The sequence below is a fragment of the Musca domestica genome, unplaced genomic scaffold (genome assembly GCF_030504385.1).
Source record: "Musca domestica strain aabys unplaced genomic scaffold, Musca_domestica.polishedcontigs.V.1.1 13, whole genome shotgun sequence".
In the NCBI taxonomy this organism is placed as follows: Eukaryota; Metazoa; Arthropoda; class Insecta; order Diptera; family Muscidae; genus Musca; species Musca domestica.
In genome coordinates this window covers 3,848,564-3,871,547 of record NW_026712172.1, presented here as the reverse complement: position 1 = coordinate 3,871,547, position 22,984 = coordinate 3,848,564, and the positions used below count along the sequence as shown (strand labels likewise).

At 35.0% G+C, this 22,984-nt stretch overlaps 1 protein-coding gene across 1 annotated transcript in view; it reads left to right on the top strand.

The window, feature by feature from the left end:
- Positions 1–22,984, top strand: part of LOC101888077 (DEAD-box helicase Dbp80) — a 108,690-nt gene that overhangs the window by 7,791 nt on the left and 77,915 nt on the right. The window contains exons 3-4 of the mRNA XM_059118509.1: positions 20,847–20,978; positions 21,036–21,231. Coding sequence (XP_058974492.1) covers positions 20,847–20,978; positions 21,036–21,231 — 328 coding nt within the window. The remainder of the gene's footprint in view (positions 1–20,846; positions 20,979–21,035; positions 21,232–22,984) is intronic.

Here is a 22,984-nt window from a genome sequence, read left to right as displayed (position 1 = left end):
TTTAGTTGATTTTTTAACGTTTCAAACTTAGGAGGATGGGAGTTCCACTACACCTCAACAGTGTGGTATGGTGGAATGTATCAAATACCTTAATAGGTCAAGTGTTGAAGCATTGTTCCATGACACGCTTGTTCTGGTTTAATCCCCGACTGATATGTGTGCATATTTTCTATACAATTTTGATTAGAAAATACTTCTCAATACATCAAAACGTTCAAAATCTCAAGGTATTTTTAAACTTGGGCTATGCCTAATGGGGAAAAAAGTAAACAGTTTTGCAGGTGTTGATTTCACAACACTGAAAAATTTAAATGTCAAATTACAGTTCATTCGATAGAAAGTATAACAAAACATGCAAAAGAACGAATGTTTAGCGGTATTATTATAGCTAAACGAAACTTATATTCAACTTCTTAGGAATATTGTATAAAAGTTCAAAGACTACCTAAATATTTCGCCTTTATAGTGATTTCAACGAGCGGCCGCATAAACAGACGGTTATATTTAATTGGCATAGGATTTTACACTGGTAAAAACTAAATACCTTACAACATGGTATTCTAGAAGTTACGAATTTACAATTACTTTTGTTTTGAAAATATTGCTGAGACCTTTATAATACTGATATTGAGGTTTGACAATTAAATTAGATGCGATGATATAACGAATATAAAGAGGCACTGGGGATTAGAAATAAATCAAAAAGTGAAATTTTATTGTAATTTTTTGACAAATGATTTATAACCTCGAAAATGCTTTTGAGCCCTTCAAAATACTTCAATTCGAATTCGGCCAAATTAGGGCAGATTTGGTTGACCAATAATAGGAGATAATATTATATGAGAAGAAATATATACCTTTTGTAACGTCAATCATCCTAAGAAAAGTACAAAAGATTGCGCAAAGTTTGAAAGACGCATATTAAATTTGGTGACCTTTATCGTAATTGCAAATGGTGAACGGAGAGGCTAACGGACATAATTTAATCAACAAAGATTCTACTCTTTAACATACTTTATTATCTTAACATGTTAATGTTAACATACTTTATTCTACTCTTTAACATACTTTTATAAACCGATGAAACTTATTTATGATAATTAAATTATAGTCACATTGACAGGATTTAAATTTTGAAATTAGCGTCAACGCTGAGCTCCAAAACTCAAAAAAAAAAAAAAAAAATTGACTAGATTGGAAATAATCCATCCAACCATACACAAAGGCCCTCAATTACTTTGCTCTATACTCCGCAAAAGTTACGATAGCCTTTTAATTTGATTTAGTCTAGGGGTTACATGAAGAATCATTTGTACAAAATATGTATCAGGTCGGTCTACATTGTGATATAGCCCCACTCCAATGATAAAGTCCCTTTCAAATCCCTCAAATATTGTTAATTTGAGATTTTAGAAAGAACAATACATTCTTTCAAGTAATTATAAGTATAGGACCATGCTTGGTATAAACCTTACATGAAGGTATTCGCTGATTTCAGGTATTTCCAGGACTTAGTCACATTTTCAATTGATTTTTCCCTTATTTGGCATCTTAGCTTCTAAGGAGTAGAAGACTACTTCGCAGAAATTTTTCAATGTCAATGTTCGGAGTAGCGCGTATATAAAAGTAGATGTATACTTTTTAATATGTGCTATATTATTTAGGTTTTAACTCACAGATTAAACCTCTGGCTGAAAAATAAGAGGTTTTGTTGAAACACTATATGTCGAATTACAGTTTATTCGGTAGAAATTGTAACAAAAACATTAATCGACAAAGATTTCTACTCTTTAACATACTTAATGGGGCCCCTAACTTTTATAACCGACGACACCTTATTTATGATAGTTAAATTAAGGTCATATTTCAGGATTTCTATTTAGAAATTACTATCGATCCTGAGGTCGGAAACTCCAAAAAGAAATAATCCATCCAATGCAAAATTCATTGGGATTGCAATCAGTGAACTGCCGAATATGAAGAGGCAATGTATATGCGTACTACACAAAATAGTGGAGCGAATTGAATTTATTAAGAAAGGATTCATATCATCGGAAAATTCTTCCGAACCCTTAAACGAACCCGTACCTTAAATCACAGGTAACGTCATACGGGGACTATGTGCTATCGTCAGTAATTACACACTGCGACGCAGACAATCATGTGGTTGGGAAATTTTTCGGTTGGTGGATAAAAATCCCAAAAGAGGTGGTTCCCAGCCATTTTTTTAGGGTCCATTTTTATAGCTTTACCATACCACAAGGGGCCTCAGATATTTCCTCTATACTCCGCAAAAGTTAAGATAGAGCTTTAAATGGTGCAGTCCTATGGGTTACATGAAAATCATTTGTACAAAATATGTATCAGGTTGGTCTAATTGTGATGTAGCCCTTTTTAATTCCTTAAATTTGGTAAGTTGAGAGATTTAGAAATAACAAAACATTTTTCAAAATTATAAGTATGGACCAAGCTTTGGTATAACCCTTATATGAAGGCATCCACTATTTCAACTATGTACAGGGTCTTGGTCACAATTTCAATTGATTTTGCCCTTATTTGTTATCTTCGTTTCTAAGGGAAGAAGACCTTTTCGGGGAAATTTTTCAATGTCAATGTTTTAGAGTAGCGCCCATATAAGGTACCTCCTAATTTTACCTATTTCGAGGGTTTTGATAGTATTTTCGAATCGATTTGGCTTAAAATGTGTTTAGGCTACTTTGGCAGAGAACCATCTTACATGTGATTATTATAACAGTTGATGTATACTGTTTAATATATATGCTATATTAAACTATCAAATTAAAACATCTGGCTGAAAAATAGGATCAGGTTTTTTAAAACACTATAAATCGCCCGGTACGTTAATCTATATTGACATTTTTGAAATTCATATTATTTCTCTTTAGTCGAGTCATCATTTATACTAAAAATTGCGCCACTTACGTGAGCCAGATCTGTGAATTATTATACTTTAAAAACTATGCGTTAAAGACTAAAACTACAGACCGGCAACGCGGTCTGGGCCAGCTAGTATATATATAAAATAAAGTTGTGCTAGTTACTACGAAATCGAATAAGGACCTTTATACTTTTGCTGTAAACAAATAATCGAACAAGTTGAAGATTTGTTTCTTGTTTTAATTTGTTTTCTTTTTTGGCTTATCTATTGATTGATTAAATCGATTTTTGGTAAACAAAATAAAGAATTATTTTCACAATATAAAAGAAAGTTATGTTAGGTACTACGCTTATAACTAAAGAACGGTTTGACGGACTTTGACAATTCATAGAATTTTCCAGAAATTTTTCCTAAGCTTTGAAGATACCTTGAATCGCTTTTGCAGACCATGATATGGGTCATAACCCCCCATAGGGATACAATCCGATTTCAAGTATATGTTACATTTTAACCATATTGTCATAATAATTTCGGCAAATATTGGCAATTTTAGAAGAAACCATCCTTACAAAAATTGATCACGTTTTGGTATAACCATCATATGTATAATTGAAGCTATTTTCGGGGCTTTGAACATGTTTTTTTTTCATTTTTAGGTCTTTATTTGGCATCTTTGTTTCTAAGGGGGTAGAAAATATCTTCTCATAAAATTTCATCAATTGATTTGGCTAAAAAATTGTATTTAGGCTACTCTGGGGTAGAGAATCATCTTACAGATAATTGTCCACATAGGCATTTATTTGAGTATAGTTCCCTTATTAGTGTACCCCGAAGTCCACTTCCGCAACCAATATGAGGCCAGAAATTTATTGAATTTGAAACTCCCAAGAGAATATTGGTTGGGAACGTAGATGTGGGATGCACGGCTATATGATATAAACTCCGAAATGTCAAATTGTTGCAGAAACATGAACAAAATCACGATTATTAATTTCTTTGATCGTCATTGAATTATACTATGATGAAAAAAAATATGGACTTGATGGGGACTCCAACGCACAATATAAATTAAAAAAAAAAATAAAAATAACTTCCTATCTTACAGTAATGGTATGAACGAGTATTATCTTTGACTATTTGAAATTATTCTGCCTTCAATCATGAGGTGGAAAATTCTAAATTACAGTTAAATTGAATGGAAAATGTCGATAAGCTCTTTACCAATACAAAAATTGAGCTAAGTTTCACATGGCGCTATTATAGAAGTTCTATATCATATAGGTTTTTAACACTCAATTATAGCCTATGGCTGAAAAATAATATCAGGTTATTCAAAATATCTAAAACCGACGGTAGGTGATTATCTATTATAATTTTTGCAATGAATGTGTTATTTTTGTTTAGGAATTACTATGGAGTTATTTAAGTTATAATAAAAATTGTGCCGCTTACATTATACATATTTGTGTTCTATTATGCCTTAAAAATATGCATTAAAGACTAATTGTACGGGCCGGCTAGTTTAAATATAGGTCGAATAAAATAACTAAAATCAGAAAAGTTTTTTATTTGTATTATATTCACTGACGAGTTATATATGGTGGTAATATAATAGTAGTGTATTACTTCCAACAAAACGTCAGCACTTGCATTTACCTTCTGATATTATATCATGGAATTAGACAAACGAAAGAACTGGATCATGGTACAACAATGTATTAACAACAGGTAGTGTTGTACAACAATCAGAAACAATAGCCATATGAATAGTTTGTTGGTAGCAAGTAATACAGACATCATCATTGAATCTAAATATTCTTTTGATGAGGGGAGTAACTTTAACTAAACAATTTGTGTTTGTTTTCGTTTTTCATATTTGTGTTGTTCAGTTCTATTGGTCCTCTTCTGAGTCTTCGTTGTAGTAGGACTTCCCTGCAGTCTCCCGAACAGCAAACTATATCGCAGCATCTTACAACAAATGTTGCAAAGGCTCGAGGGGAATTTTATAAGATAGTGGAATTATTAATCGGAGGCATATCTTGTCGCTTTAGGGCAAAGAAAACAAGCTCAATGTAAATTGCAGCTATCTACAACGTTGTTATGGTTGCAACGTCTGAGGAAGGACGCACCAGAAGTGGAGGTGGGGTTTAGCGTTCAATGCAGGCATATCTCACAGTATGGGGGTAGCAGTCAAGTTGAACGGCCAGGTAGATGTGCTTACTATGTATATGCCTCGATTAATAGGTGTGTGAACGCGTTATTTTCCAGATATTAGCCCGCGTTGGTATGGCAATAACCGTCCGGTTCTAGGGGATTTTAATGTCCACCATAAGTTGTGGCATTCCGTCCTATGTTATGAACAGAGGGGGTCAGCGCTGGCAGAGCAGATTGACTGCTCCACATTCTGAACGGTTAACAAGAATGTCCCCATCCGATTGGGAGGAAAGTGTCACAGTTCGCCAGACTTAATCAAAGTGTGATCCGACCTGATAAATTACGTGGCCTGGCAATCCGTCATTTCTCTTGGATCAGACCATCTTCCGATAATCGTCTTCATAAACAAATCGGCTGATTTCATAAAACGCCACATTTCCCTTAACCATGGGGAAAGCTCACTGGCCTGAAATTAGATTTCACCAATCGTCACTTCAGAGAACTGCCCAACCCTTCTGATGTTCGGGTAGCAGTAAGGATTTTCCGAGACATCATCATAGCTGCAGTTGCTCGTTATATATCTGGTTGAATAACCGACATTATACCAAATTTCCCAGCAGAGGTAGCGGGACTATCAAATGAGCCGTTCCAACCCTACTGATTTAGAATCAGTGAATTGACAAAGGAAGTCAACCGGTTGGCACAGGAGCACAAGAGGAAAAAGGGCTAGACCATCTGAAGTGTTGCAACTGATATGAGTAAGCTGTGGGTAACGGTTAAATCGCCCTCGAACCCTGGAAAAAAGGATGATAGGACCTCAGTGCGCTGAATATTTTAAACGACAATTTGTCTATCACCCCGAGAGCGAAGAGTACTACGTATCAGATATCTTCCTGTCGAGGAGGCACCGCAACACTTTACAATGGGTGATGTGCAAATGTCATCCGAAACGCTAAGTCATCTAAAGCATTGGCCCTGACGGAATCTCAATGGTAATGTTGAAACAGCTGGGTACGCCGGTAGTTGCTAGCAAAGGCTCTAGAGGCATTAACTCTTTCCCAGCATCAGAGCAGATCATCCAATAGCATTCAGGATGGTGCAGTCGTCACGAATTGACGAAGATGTTCGAAACGTCTGCCGGCGTGTTATACAGTAACGCACAATACGCCTCACCTTTTCAATTGCCAGGCCAAACCTACCTCACTCACTCGAGAAGACCTTTTGTTACAGTCAATTAAAATAACCCTTAGCACCAGATTAGCAGAACCCAAACATATCATGTGAAACAGAGTAGTTCGTTTGGAGGAATTTGTTCCGACACAACACTTCCACAATGAGTAGTGCTTTGCTGAGGAGCTTGAAAACACATCATCAGCAGCTACTGTCTCTCATGCAAGCATTGACAATTACCAAGCAAATTGTCTAATGCCTAAGACAAAAAAATTGACTTTCAAGCAAAATGTCTAAAATTTGACCTTTCAGAATGCAATGTTGTTTCCGTCAAAACCCTATTATCATGCTTAAGATTACTTCTTTTTGCAGTGAGTAAATCTTGTTCAATTTAGGTTAGGCTAGGTTAAGAATGCGCTTCACTCGAGGACCTGTTGCTCCATTGTGTTCATCCTAATTAGAGAAAGGAGAACAAAGAGGAAAAAAATAAAGAATGAATGTTATTATTTTAGTAAATTGATCTCCTTTCGAAGATTAATGACAAATTTTCATGGAGGCATTACAGTACCTTCCATTTACACAAGGGTTGCTGCACCGAGCACTCATTCTCTAGATCCACTGACTCGGATCCATGTCTTGTCAATTCATCTGCTGATTCAATGCCAGAGATGTTGCAATGGTCAGGAACCCAAAAAGGCTTGAAAGAGACAACTTAACATTTTCCAGAAGATTTCTGCATTCCAGAACTACCATCGATTATTGGTAGATGCATTTAGCTCTTTCAGGGTCGCTTGAAGGTGTTTGCAGGAGTTCCGGAGACCCCAGCACCCGTTCCACTTTTCATCTTTGAGCCATCAGTATAGACGGCTATACCGTTGAAAGATGGAGGGTTCCGGGTCCAGGTGTCCCTGCTAGGTATGTGGATGTCCAATGATTGGAAGTCACCCAAGCAGGTACTGCAACGAAAGCGGTACCTTTCTGTACCCAACCATCAGAAGGGTTGGGCAGTTCTCTGAAGCGGCGGTTGGTGAATTCTCTGAACTCTGGCCAGTGAGCTTTCCCATGGTCAAGGAAAGTACTGCGTTAAGAGGTTATGAAATCGGGCGACTTGCTTATGGACACGATTATTGGAAGATGGTCTGAGTCAAGAGAAATTACCGGTTACCAAGTCACGTCATTTATCAGACCGGGTGACACTATGGTTAAGTCTGACGAACTCTGACACTCAACGCTCTGCGCAGATGTGGAGCAGTCAATCTGCTCTGCCAGCACTGATCCCCTCTGGTCATTACCTAGGGCGGAATGCTACAACTCATGGTGGGCATTGAAATTCCCTAATACCAGGCGGTTATTGCCTACCAACAGTGGGCTAATGTCTGTCAATAACGCGGTTCACAGCTATTAATCGTTGTAACCATAACAACGTTGTAGGCTGTAATTTTCATTCAGCTTGATTAACGGGTTGGGTTAAAATTTTGACAAAAAGTGTCTTTCAACAATATTCTTTCTAAAAAGATTATTGTTAAAGGACACTTTTGGTCAAAATTAACATTTTAGAGCAACGAATAACAGATGGAAGGTCGTTTATTTAATGTACAAAAAGTGGAGGACCTAAATGAGGACACTTTTTGGGATACCAAACCTACTTACAATTGATTAAATTTCTAGTACGTTTTAGCACACTTAAAAAAAAGGATTTTCTAAAAACCCAGCCTTATTACACGCCTAGCTTACTCAAATATTTTTAAAATGCATGTTTCGAATTAGTGCAATAAAATTTTTGTAACTTATGAATCAATACACATACAGAGACTGTTAATGCATATAAACCTTTCTTTTCATATGTATATATACTAGTTGAAACCGGTGCGCTTCGCTACCCCTTTTGATTTTATATGCATTGCAAATTTTATATACGAATATTTGTTGGTTAAAAAAAGACAAATTCAAAAATATGAAAAACGTAATTATTGCAATACATTTATGAGTACACAAACAAATACCTCGGTCTATTAACGCGTGAATATGCCAGGAACAGCTGACCATGAGAAAAGAAGGAACATACCAAACTTAGTCCACATTCACGAAGGATTTGTCCTTAGGATAGATTAATTTTAGCAAATGCCAAGCGTGCTGGAAACTGCAATCTTCTGAAGATGAGTGGTATTTCTGTTGCAATTAGAGAATTTGAGGAAGCAACATACTTCCCCGTAATAATCAGTTCCTCAATAAAATTGTTGTATTGTTTTTTACTGTTAGTCTTATACCATTGCAAAGGCTTTGTGGGTCAATGCTTCTTAATAAAATCATATCCCTACTGAATCGATTTCAATACAATTTGAAAAAATTAATAATTTAATTTTACACCAAATTCCGTCAAACCATCCATATTTCATTGAAATTGGAGGTATATACCGTGTTTGGCGCATCAACTGTGTGAAATCGGCCGAGAGTATATATATGAGAGCTATATCCAAATCTTAACAGATTTCTAATTAATTTGTCAAAATTATTATTGTAACCAAATTCCGCCACACATACTAAATTTCATTGGAATCGGACATAAATATCGTGTTTGGTGCATAACATACATGAAATCGACCGAAATATATGCATGGGAGGTACACCCAAACCTCAATCGATTTCAATATAATTTGGCAATTTTTTTTGGTATCAAATTTCGTCTCTCTGTCCGAATTTCATTAAAATCGGACATATGTATGGTGTTGGTGCATCAAATATATATGAGATCGGCCGACAATATACATGGGAGCTAATCCAAATTTATTTTCGGATCAAATTCCGTTACACATTCCAAATTTCATTGGAATCGAACATAAACATCGTGTTTGAGGCATAAAAAAAAGAAATCGGTCGAAAATATATATTGGAGCTATATCCAAATCTTTACCGATTTCAATATAATTTTGCAAATTTATTTTGTACCAAATTTAATCATTCAAGCCGAATTTCATTCGAATCTGGCATACGTATAGCGTTTGATGTATCAAATATGTGAAATGGGCCGAAAATATATATGAATCTTAAAAATCTTATGAATCTTAACCGATTTAAATATAATTTGATAAATAAATCGTTATACCAAATTCAATCACACATTCTGAATTTCATTGAAATTTGATTATACAGCATATTTGATGCATAAAATACATGAAATCGGCCGAAAATATATATGGTAACTATATCCAAATCTGAACCGATTTCAATATAATTTGACAAATTCAATTTTGTTCCCAATTTCGTTACTTATTTAAAATTTCATTGGAATCGAACATTCATATCGTGTTTGAGGCATCAAATAAACGAAATCGGTCGAAAATATATATAGGATCCAAATCGGAACCGATTTCAATATAATTTGGCAAATTTATTTTTGTTCCAAATTCCGTCGCATTCCAAATTTGGAGACTGTATCTGTAGTCGATTAATAGATATGTGCATATAAAATCTAAATTTTTGGGAGGTACCTCCGAATCTGATGCTATATCCCCGGTTCCAAGTGGAATTTCAAAAATGTATATAGCCTATGTTACCTTTAATTTACATGCAAATTTTCAGGAAAATGTGTTTAGCGGTTTCGAGTCCATAAATTACAAACAACCATACAAATATTACATTAAACGGGCCCAACTTAAAATAACCTCCACCATTACCTAAAGAAAACATTTTTATATAATAGTATCTCGATTCAAAAGATAAACTACGAAATTACGGAATGTGAAACAATTACGGTCTATAATGTCCATGGGACATACCGTTATATGGGGGTTATACGAAAACGACATGGTCCATTTACGAACTTAATCTGCCTACTGGCAAAATACACCTGGGTGTAAAATTTTAGCATTCTATGTCAATTCGTTCGAAAGATAGCGTGATTACAATAGACAGACGGAAACCGCTAAATCGACTCTTATGCTAAAGTAATGCAGTAATGGAGAGTAATGGAGTAACGGACTTGATTGACGATACTTGATTGACCCGAAACAACAGCATCCCAGTTTCGGCCAGCGGCTGCTAACCCAGTATGTACACGATCAAAACATTATGCGAATATGCCGGTAATTTGGAAAGACACTTAAAAAATACACACTCTAATCTTTACCAAAACGATATACAAATGAAAAATGAGCAGTCGGTTAATAAATGTAAACCGTGTGAGAATCAAGTTTAGTAGGTAGTGTTTATACAAAGTGTAAACCTGTACTAAATGGTACTAAATTTGGCTTTGGATGAATGGATAAAGGTGGAATGTTGAAATTAGTAAAAAAAGAGGACTTCCTGGTACAAAAGTTCTAAATGGTACTAAGAATAGCATAACAAAGGATTATTGTTTAGCTATTTTCTTTTTGGCAACTCTGGTTTAAACAGCTCATGCACGTTTCATGTTTTGTTTTACTTCCAACCATCTTCAGTTTGGCATATGACAGCATTCACCAAACTAAGAAATAAGAAAATAAACAAGAATGTCACAAAATCCGTAGAGTGCTTTGAAATCTGTAATTTAAAAACAGTCGTTTTTGTTTTAGCTTCTTCATATTCTGATCTATTGTGAATATGGCAACATTAGCAGAATGAAATAACGAATAAATGGGGAATCAAAACAAAAGACGACGAAGCCTTTTTTTAAAACAGAAAGGGAAAATTTAGCCTCAATGTCAGAAAAAAAAAATTTTTAAACCAGTATAGCCGGGGGGAATTAAATTCGAGACGTAGCGATTTTGGCAATAGGTTGCTAACTCCTTAAAAAGGTGATACTGTATTTAATTAATGTCATGCATCTGGTCGCAACATTATTTAGAGGACAATTGACGATTTCGTGCATAATATATGCAGAGAAGTAATTTTGGAATGGGAGGAAGACATTATACGTAAACGTAAATGACGAGGAATAGGCTTTTCAAAGTAGTACGTTTAATATCGCAAAACGACTGAGGGACGACATCGTTGAGGTACTAAAATAATACATACAAATCTTTATAACATTGGAACTGATTTTATTTATAAACTATTGATACTATTAATGTTATTTTGCATTTTCTTGTTCATTTACCCTTATTCTATTTTTGTTTACAATTATTGATAAAAAAATGTTTTTTCGTTCCTCAATGTAATTTTAAATCGAATGATGAAGAATATGAAATAAATTTTATAAGTAAACGAAGACTTGTTTGCAGAAATGCCATACAATAATTATAACCAGATGAAAAGTAAGCAGCAAATTTGCAATAAAATGCATTGTTATTTATGCAATGTTGCGTTTTTTTAGCCAAGGGATCGTACCAGCTAAGTGTCGGAAATGATTTGAACCTGGGACTATCACAGCCAGTCGTGCCGAAGATTCTGCCTAAAAAATAATGTTTGGAAAATAAAGTTTGTCCACAAGGATAAAATTCAAAATGACGGAGGCTGAAAAAACCCGAAGCCAAACTACTTCTTGGTATTGACTTTGGCATTGCACTCCCTGAACAGCTACCTCAGGATTTATTTGTTTCTGGTATATGAGCAGATTTGCCACAGCTTCCTCTAAGAGACTGAGTGCCAGCTGCTTGAATATTCCGCCTCCAGTAGCCGTACACTCGGATTTTTTGGTAACCACTGTTTTAACTTTACATTTTAAGCCCTACCAAACAAAAACTTTGTCATACACCTTATTTTTCTAAAATATATTGTGGTGTATTTCAGTAGTTACTTAATTAATATTGGGTGGTAACTCTGTAATGTTAAATGTTCCCTTGGAATGAAAATGTATCTTTTTGTACTAAATTGTTAATCGTTACTTTTCAACTATTAGCCATGGATGTTAAGTTATTGTTAGCATAACGCACTGCCATTTTAATCATCAACCAGTACAAACCGTTCAATCACCATTTTAATATTTTCTTAAACTTTGTTGTGTTAAATATTAAATAAAGAGTTATAGAGTTAAATCTTATTCATCGCGTGCTGATTTTTATTTCAAAATACACAACAAAGATTGGCGACGAGTATAAAGTCAATTTCAACAAATTGTGAATAAGATTTTGTGCATAAATTCAATAAATGGTTTTATCTTGAGCATAACTTAAAATGGAATCCGCTCAATTGGCGCAACTTTTAGAAGCCATAACAACAATGGCAACAGCGATAAAGAACCAACAAACGCAGGCTTCAACAAGTGTCAACATAATTACCAATTTTTATACATTCGAACCAAAAAACGAAAGCTTCAAGACTTATAAGGAGCGTTTGGAAGTGCACCTACAATTAAAAGGTGTATTCGATGACAAAGTTACCTGTGCTAAGTTGTTGTTGCAATACATTGGGTCATCAGTTTATGCTACTTTAGCTACATTAGCAGCCCCAAAGAACATTAGTGAATTGAATTATGATAATATAATTCAACTATTAAATTCGCACTATTGCCCGAGAAAGAATACGTTGGTTGAACAACATAAATTTCTTTGTGAAGTGCAAAATGAGAACCAAAGTATTTCAGAATTTGTAGCTGTTTTACAACAACGTTCAAGTTCATGTAAGTTTGAATGCGTATGCAAAAAGTCTGTTGCTGAGTTATTTTTGCGCTCACAATTTATAAGAGCGAGATACACATATACGTGAACAATTACTACAAACGCCCGATGCATCATTTCATCAAATAGTAGAAAAAGCAACAACACTTGAAGCGGGAAAATTGACAGCCATGCAATCTCACACAACACATCATCATCAACAGAAATAAATCAAATGAAAAATAGAAGTCGCAGTCAACACCGTTCAAGATCAACTACGAGAATTAACTACGGCGAACTAGGCTCAGAAGGGGTGTGTCTTCGTTGCGGCCGGCCAAATCATATTGCAAATGAATGCAAAATAAATAAACGAACGCAAAAGTGCAGTGTCTGTGGTAAACTTGGTCATGTACAACAAGTATGTATACAGGCGAAGATGAAACAAAAGAAATCAAATGATGGTAAATACACACATTCAATTGATCAGTGCAATCAGCTGTTTGATCAAAATAGTTACAATGGCACACACGGAACCTACCCCATGAGCGATAACGTTGGTATAAATAAAATTATCGATATATACCAAAACAATCAAATGTCAAAAAGAGATACACAAAAGTTCTATGCAAAAATAACAATAGAAGGAAAGTGCAATTATTTGAAATTGATTCTGGTGCCGGCTTTACATTAATTCCCGAGAACGAATACAAAATATTAAACATAAATAGACCTATTAAAAAGGCAAATATGGCATTTCGGTCATATACGGGAGATGTTTTTGTTCCCATCGGAGTTGGTTGAATAACAAAAAATCAACTGAAGAATTGTATATTGTGAATTCGAAACATTCAGCTCTGCTTGGCCGAGTTTGGATACGCCATTTAGACATAAAACTTACAGATGCAGAATTAGGAAATGAATAAGGTGACAATTATGCAATTTTCGAGGTGCGACCGGTGGATGAAATCCTGAAAAACTATCCAGAAATTTTCCAACAACAATTTGGTTGTATTCCAGAGTCGATGTGCAGTTTGAAATTACAAAAAGGTGCGAAACCAGTGTTTGTGCGAGAAAGACAAGTTCCTTTTGCACTGCGTGAAAAGATGGAGCTTAGAGCGTGACGGCATAATTTCAAAGGTGAATAAAAGCAACTGGGGGTCTCCATTGGTCGTCATTCCCAAACCAGATGGAAATGTACGTTTGTGTGTGGATTACAAAATTGGAGTGAATCCTCAATTGGAACCAGCACATGAATTGATGAAATTTTCAATATACTCAAAAATTCTACATATTTTTGCAAGATTGACATGTACAAGGCATATTTACATGTTAGAGTGGATGAAGATAGCAAGCAGATTCAAACTATTTCAACACATAGAGGTGTATATCAAATGAATCGACTGTCTTTTGGCATAAAAACCGCACCAAGTGAATTCAATCGCATTTTAGATCAAATTTTACAAGGGCTAGAAGGCACAATATCGTATTTCGACGACATAATAATACATGGTGCAACAATAAATGAATGCGAATGCCGATTAATCAAGTGTTTGGAAGTTCTACAAACAAATCAACTGCATGTGAACAGAAACATGTGCGAATTTTTCAAAACCGAGCTGCAATATTTAGGCTATGTTGTCAGCCACAACAAAATATCAAAGTGTCGACGTAAAATCGAATTTAATTTGCCAAGACCACAAAACGTCAACGATGTGCGAACGTTTTTTGGCATGATCACATATTATTCAAAATTCATTTCGAATACATCAACTTTAACACATCCTTTGCGACAGCTGTTGGAAGATGGTAGAAAGTTTCTGTGGACATCAAATTGTGAAAAAGCATTCAAAAATCTGAAAGAAGAAATTGTTGCTGATAGAGTTCTTACACCCTACAACGAAGCCTTACCTGTGACCTTGGCTTGTGACGCAAGTCCCACAGGTATTGGTGCTGTTTTATCACACATCATAAACGGAGTAGAACGCCCCGTAGCTTTTGCATCGAGAGCCTTGACTAAGGCTGAACAAAATTATAGTCAACTGGACCGTGAGGCGTTGGCTATTATATATGCTGTTGACAAGTTTTTTACATATTTGATGGGAAGAGAGTTTACCCTAATTACGGACAACCGTCCACTTTCGAGGATTTTTCACCAAAGTGCAAAAACACCAGCGATGACGTCAGCAAGACTTCTCTGATATACATCCTTTTTACAAAATTTTAATTACAAAGTTGTCCATCGCAGAGAAATCGATAATTCAAATGCAGATTGTTTATCCAGAGCCCCGATAGATAACAACAACAAATTCAAGCATTTTTTGGACGAAGAAGTCAAAATATTCAGATCAAATAATAAATCAAATTTCGTCCTCATCCATTACTGCTGCAACCATTGCACTGGAGACAGAAAGGGACCCCGAATTATCAACTTTGAAAATAGACCTTCTGAGCGGGAAAAACTTGGAACCAAGATATGCCTTGCAAGATGGAGTTATATTTCGTGGCGATCGGGTAGTAATTCCTGTCAACCTACGTCCACATATTCTCAAAGAATAGCATCATACACACATAGGTGTTGTCAAGATGAAACAGTTAGCACGTAGATTTTGCTATTGGAAAAACATTGATTCTGGCATCGAACATTTGGTAAGAGCCTGCCAAAATTGTGCACAGGTGAGGAAAACTCCTGCTAAAGTAATTACGCATCAATGTGAAGAACCGGGTGAAAATTTTCAAAGGGTCCATATCGACTACGCAGGACCGTTTCAAAACCATCATTTTTTCGTGTTGGTGGATGCAAAATCAAAATGGCCAGAAGTTAGAATTATTCGAGAGGTCCCAACCACTGAAAAAACTATTCTGCTACTTCAAAACATATTTTCGACACATGGTCTTCCACAAATCATGGTATCCGACAACGCTACGATTTTTCAAAGCAACGTTTTCCGACATTTTTGTATGGAAAATGGAATTATCCAAAAATTTATCGCTCCAGGTCGTCCTGCCACGAATGGGTTAGCCGAAAGGTACATTCAAACTTTAAAATGCAAGCTGAAAGCTATGGAGGATGAAAGAGGTAACGTATTTGAAAAGGTTCAAGAAATTGTTCTACGTTACAGAGCAACGTCATTGGCAAACGGGAAGAGCCCTGCTGAACTGTATCTTGGTCGTGCCTTAAGAATTAAATTGGATACTATTCGTCCAATGAAAGAACCGGCAGGAATGTTCGCCAATTAAGCCTGGGAGAGAGAGTACAGGTACGATGTTACGACAGAAATAAGCCGACATGGAAGTTAGGAATGGTCATTCGCAAGTTTGGGAATCTACACTACCAAATAAAACTGGATAATGGTTATGAACTGAAACGTCACATCAATCAACTGTACAAATCCGACGTTCCAAAACTTGAAAATGTGTAACATTCGCTGATGAAGTACAAACAAAAACTAAACCTGCCTTTGATGAAATTAGAATTGAGCAAAGAATTGTCAATCCGATTAACACTCCCATCATTCCCCAACCACAAGTGTCTACACCAGAAACACCAACAATGTTAAGACGTTCAAGCCGAACAAGAAGACCTCCTGTTCATTTATAAGACCATATTCAATATTAGCCTGGGAGATTGTGGTGTATTTCAGTAGTTACTTAATTAATATTGGGTGGTAACCCTGTAATGTTAAATGTTCCCTTGGAATGAAAATGTATCTTTTTGTACTAAATTGTTAATCGTTACTTTTCAACTATTAGCCATGGATGTTAAGTTATTGTTAGCATAACGCACTGCCATTTTAATCATCAACCAGTACAAACCGTTCAATCACCATTTTAATATTTTCTTAAACTTTGTTGTGTTAAATATTAAATAAAGAGTTATAGAGTTAAATCTTATTCATCGCGTGCTGATTTTTATTTCAAAATACACAACATATATTCTGCTTTGCCATCCATCACTCCATCTGTGGTCTTGGTGGCCTCTCCGAAATCCCTTTACAAGAGGTGGATTTTTCCAACTCTTCAACTAAATTATTGCATTGACATGATATTGCTATTTTTATTATGGGATTTTCCATTTTTATTTTATTTACCAAAAAGAAAAACTCTTAACAAATACAATACAATCGACATCAAAAACTGTAACGATACAATCAGAGCCAATACAAGTAAACGTCGTCGTCACATTTTCTTAAAAATGCCAAGAACCTCACAAATATCGATAAGTGCTAATATTGACAATTCCAATACCGATTCGCAACAAAAGCCGTCGACCTGTGCCGGTGTCGATAAATAGAATAACGGCTTTTGTAGCTTCCATTTAACTCACTGTTCCTCCATTACATTAATTCTTTTTTTATAAGCTGGACAATTGTTTTAGTTGGTAATTTTCCTGTTTAAAAAGATTATTTAAATCCGTTTTTGAAGCAGATGGAATAGGTGCTCTAAATATTTTCGGCTTCGGTAACGGTGTGCGAGCATGATGTAAAAAGGTGGTATCCAAATTACTATTTTCTTTAAGGTTGTTAATTTTAAGACCTTTGAAGTGGTCGATGTCTCATCGAGAGTATATATATAAGAAGCATCCATATCCGTCTCTCTTTTTTGCCCCCTCAGTACCATTAACACTTTATAAATACCACACAATATTGCAATTGATTCCTCGTCAATATTTGTTGAGATGACAACCCCAGTTTTTTTCTTCGTGGTGCATTTCTGCCCACGTCTTTTCCATGTATTGCAATCTCTGGTAGGTGGTCCCGAGGAATTTAGTTTTTCAGTAAATTGTTACCAATTTGTTTCGGATATTACTTGATCACCTTTGATATAGCCCTTCGGTAGGTCCTGGTTTCTCTCCATAAAATCTATGGAAATTTTTCATGTCTGTGCTTGCCCTTACTTATTAATTAGCATTTCAAAATACTAAGATGTTTTTACGTAATATTTTTTAGTTGTTTTTGTTTCGTTTTATCTTTTCTTGAGATTATCATTCGTAATGCCGGACTCTTTAATTGTCACAGATAAATAATTTTCGTTTGGAGGAAATATTATATGGCAAAACTTTGTTAATAATAGGCTTCGTCGACTGAGTAACAATTAAAATTTACCAATTATTTTAAATATATAGATACAAAATGTAAACTTAATTCTGTATTTGTTTTTAAAACAACATTTTTATTACTGTATTGTGTTTTGAACGCCAGTCTTTTTCAAAGTTAACGAACTTCAATTCAAGATTCGAGGGATGGTAGATTTTTACAATTCGAGCGTTAATGAAAAGTTGCTTTTGTGAGAGAGTTTTGCTAAAACTTCAAAGCTAATTGAATTATGTACATGACTTCGGTTTTTGGGCTTACGGTAGATCCATCAAACTCAATGCGACTTGAAGGTAGTAATGTCAAAGACCTAAAATGTCAAAGACCTAAATTGATGCGAAAATATATATATATTGCTATATATCTATATATATATATATATATATATATATATATATATATAAAAAAGAGGAAAATGTTTGTATGTTTGTAATTTATGGTCGAAAACCGCTGAATAGATTTTCCTGAAAATTTCCATATATACTGCAACATCGCCTGAAAGTAACATAGGCTATATACATTTTTGAATTTCCACTTGGAACTGGAGATATAGCATAAGAATTGGAGGTACCTCCCAAAAATTTAGATTTTATATGCACATATCTATTGATTGGTTGAAGATACAGTCTCCAAATTTGGAATACGTCACGGAATTTGGAACAAAAATAAGTTTGCCAAATTATATTGTAATCGGTTCAGATTTGGATATAGCTTCCATATATATTTTCGACCGGTTTCGTTCATTTGATGCCTCAAACACAATATGAATGTTCGATTCCAATGAAATTTGGAATGTGTGACGGAATTTAATCAGAAAATAAATTTGTCAAATTATATTGAAATCGGTTCGGATTTCGATATAGCTCCCATATATATTTTCGACCGATTTCAAGCATTTGATGTACCAAACACTCTATGTATCCCCAATTTCAATGAAATTTGAAACGTGTGATAGATTTTATCTAAAAAATTGATTTCCCAAATTATATTGAAATCGGTTCAGATTTGGATATAGCTCCCATATATATTTTCGACCGATTTCATGTATTTGATACACCAAACACGATATGTATTTCCAATTGTAATGAAATTTAAAATAAGTAAGGGAATTGGGAGCCAAAATGAATTTGTCAAATTAAATTGAAATCGGTTCAGATTTGGATATAGCTCCTATATATATTTTCGACCGATTTTATGTATTTGATGCACCAAACACGATATGTATTTCCAATTGTAATGAAATTTAAAATAAGTAAGGGAATTGGGAGCCAAAATGAATTTGTCAAATTAAATTGAAATCGGTTCAGATTTGGATATAGCTCCCATATATATTTTCGACCGATTTCATGTATTTGATGCACCAAGCACGCTATGTATCTCTAATTTCAATGAAATTTGGAATGTGTAGCGGAAATTAAAACAAATATACATTTGTCAAATTATATTAAAATCGGTTCAGATTTGGATATAGCTCTCATATATATTTTCGACCGATTTCATGTATTTTATGCACCATACACGATAAGTATGTTCGATTCCAAAGAAATTTGGAATATACAACGGGATTTTGATTAGAAAATAAATTAGTCAAATTATATTAAAATCGGTTCAGATTTGGATATAGCTCCCATATATATTTTCCGCCGATTTCACATATTTGATGCACAAAACACGATACGCATTTCCGATTCCAATGAAATTCGGCATGAGTGGCTAAATTTGTTACAAAAATAAATTTGACAAATTATATTCAAATACGCTCAGATTTTATTATAGCTCCCATATATATATATACTCAGCCGATTTCACATATTTGATGCACCCAAAGCGAGAGAGACAAAATCTGGCACCAGAAAAAATTGCCAAATTATATTGAAATCAGTTGAGGTTTGGATATAGCTAACATATATATTTCGGCCGATTTCATACATGTTATGCACCAAACATGATATATATGACCGAAACCAATGAAATTCAGAATGTGTGGCGGAATTTGGTTACAATAATAAATGTGACAAATTAATTGGAAATTTGTTAAGATTTGGATATAGCTCCCATATATATATATATATATTATCGGCCGATTTCACATATCTGACGCACCAATTTCAATGAAATATGAAAGGTGTGGCGGAGTTTGGTGTAAAAGGTTTTTTTTTTTTAAATTATATTTAAATCGGATCAGATTGGGATATGATTTTAATAAGAACCATTGACCCACAACGCCTTAGGCTAACACTAAAAACAACACAACAATTGATTATTACGGCGAAGTATGTTGCTATCTCGAATTCACTAATTGCAATAGAAATGCCACTCAACTTCAAAAGATTGCAGTTTACTGTACGCTTGGTATTTACTATGAATTAAATAAATCCGAAAGACAAACCCTTCGTGTATGTATGTCATGTTACTGCTTTTCTAATGGTTTTCGTTATTTACGCGTTAAAGTAGTGCATATATATATATATATATATATATATATATATATATATATATATATATATATATATATATATATATATATATATAATATTAAAAAATTCAAAATAGTATTACGGTAAGGCACAGAAGCGACATCGACAGTTTAAAATAAAAGTTGTTTTCCGTATTTTCTCTTCCAAGTGCACGACCTAGTTTATTCAGTAACTTTTGAAACTGCATTACATTCGCGACAGACCCCCCCCCACCAAAGCGACAAAGTCATTTGCTTCAAAATGCCACCTCCAGTAATTTTAACATACTTTTTGCCAGCCATCGGAGTCTCTAATCGAAGGCCCGTTTACATTTAATTTTGTAGCAATGGATTCCCAATCTGGTTTAAAATTAGCTGGAATATAACTTTGGTAAACCATTTTCCAAACATTTTTTTTTTTTCAATTCGGAAACCAAAATTTCCAATTGTTTCGCTATTGTTATATGATGATTAAATATCAAATACAAAATGGTTACAATATCAACGCCGACTAAAAAATATATACCCTAATGTATTCCTTTTTTGATTTATTTATTTTTAAATAGCCCTGCTGAAACCAGTCTCCTTCTAAAAATTATTCGTAAAGGTTTGGTAGAGTCGAAGTTGGATTTAGAAGTCCAACGCCAGGATCCGTCGTCGCCTTTATACTCTGTGAAAACATTTGAGAAACTTCATTTGTAAGTATAATATGTATCTGCATATGTAAAATGATATTAATATATATCTTCTTTTAGAAAACCTGAAATATTAAAAGGAATATACAACATGGGTTTTAACGCCCCATCGAAAATACAGGAAAATGCCCTACCTATATTGTTGGCAGATCCGCCACAAAATATGATAGCTCAAAGCCAATCTGGAACCGGAAAAACAGCAGCGTTTGTCCTTGCAATGTTAAGTCGAGTAGACACGAAACTAGATTACCCTCAGGTAAAATCGCACTAAACACTAAAATCTCCCCCGAGGAGTACATAAGTGTTTCCCTATAAATTTGTAATACTCTAAATGTTTGATTCGACGCCATTTCGATGTGTACAAATTTATAAGGTAACAACATGGTAATATAAAAAGTTAGTAAAAAATTACTGCATCTTGATCGCTCTCTACAATGACATACAAAACAAGCTTAATACTTTATTCAGTGTTCTAAAACTTAAAAAAGCTCAACAAAAAGTTAAACCCTGACATTTGGGATAAAGGGCAGCAAATGCCACATATTTCTCTTTTAATGCCATTGAGAGAAAAAGCTCGTCATGTTATGCCCTGTTTGATCAAACACAGACACGTGACATCCAACTAAATGCTCAATGTCTCGTCATGTCGGTCGGACTCAAAGCCGTCGTCATAACATGTATTGACCAATAAATGGGCATGTTGAATAGCGTGTCTTAAAATAGCTTGTTTCAAAAAAATAGCAACAAGATGATACAATTATCAATGAAACGAGCATTCAAATAACGAGGAGGGAAACCAAATTCCTGCTTTTACGATTGCGCTGTGAATTCTTAGTAAAAAAATAATCTTTTGACACATTTCTGCAAGTAAATTGCAAAACTATCAGATTCTTGCAGGTTCTGCAACAGCATTTTTTCGAACGTATACCTCTGGTATAAATATATAAAATATCAATAAAATAAATTAACTTCACAAAAATGTTATCCAATTTACAATTTATTTATTGTTTTATGATCCGAATTTTATGAAGATGTCAAAAAAAAAGAATTTTCAGCATATTTTCGTAATTAAGAATTGAGACCATTTTCTTCAGTGAGTGTCAGACCTATGTCGAAAATTACAAGAATAGGCAAGTTTACACAAAAAATATGAATTTGTACTTAATTTTATATTTCCAATTGTGTTTATTGCTCCACAATAACAACGCACACTCAAACTGCTCTACCGTCGGAGCAATATACACACACTCAACTTAAGCACACATACACAGGTTAGGTGGGCAGTGGCAGAGCAAGTGTTCGACTGTCTCGATTTCTTCTTCATCTTGACTGATCCTACAGTAGTCAATGTCGTCGCTGTCCCATTTCGAGGTCATAGCCCTCACCTTAAAATGACCTGTGATGATACCCACCACAAGTTTTAGATCAGGTTTCCACAATGACAGCAGCGACCTTGTTCTCTTCTCTGAGAGTGTGGGCCAGATTCTTTTGGGGATGGTGCATCCCACTTCCCAGCCATTTTTGTTGGATTTTCTCAGAGTAATGTCTATGAATGACCTGTAGGAAATGGCACAGTGGTGGTTTAACCGAGTTGTCTACTTCAATTGTAGTTGATTCGGATCCTAGCCTGGCCAATTCGTCTGCAGTCTCGTTACCTGGGATGTTATAATGTCCAGGAACCCAACAGAGCTTGATGGACAACCCAGTGTTTCCCAAGGCTTTCCTGCAGTTCAAAACAGCCCTAGACTTGATATTAAAGGAATTTAAGGCCTTCAGTGCCGCTTGACTATCGACATGTATAGTCACCGGACCGCTGACCTCAGTGTTCCTCGTGACAAGCAGGTCTGTGGCCTTTTTGACCGCAAAGCTTTACGCTTGAAATACGCTACAGTTGTTTCCAAGCTTGTAGGATTCACGAAAATAAAGGGTATCACAGAAGACTCCAGCTCTCGTACCACACTCCATCTTAGAACCGTCGGTATAAACAGCTATGCCGCGGAAAGGTGGGT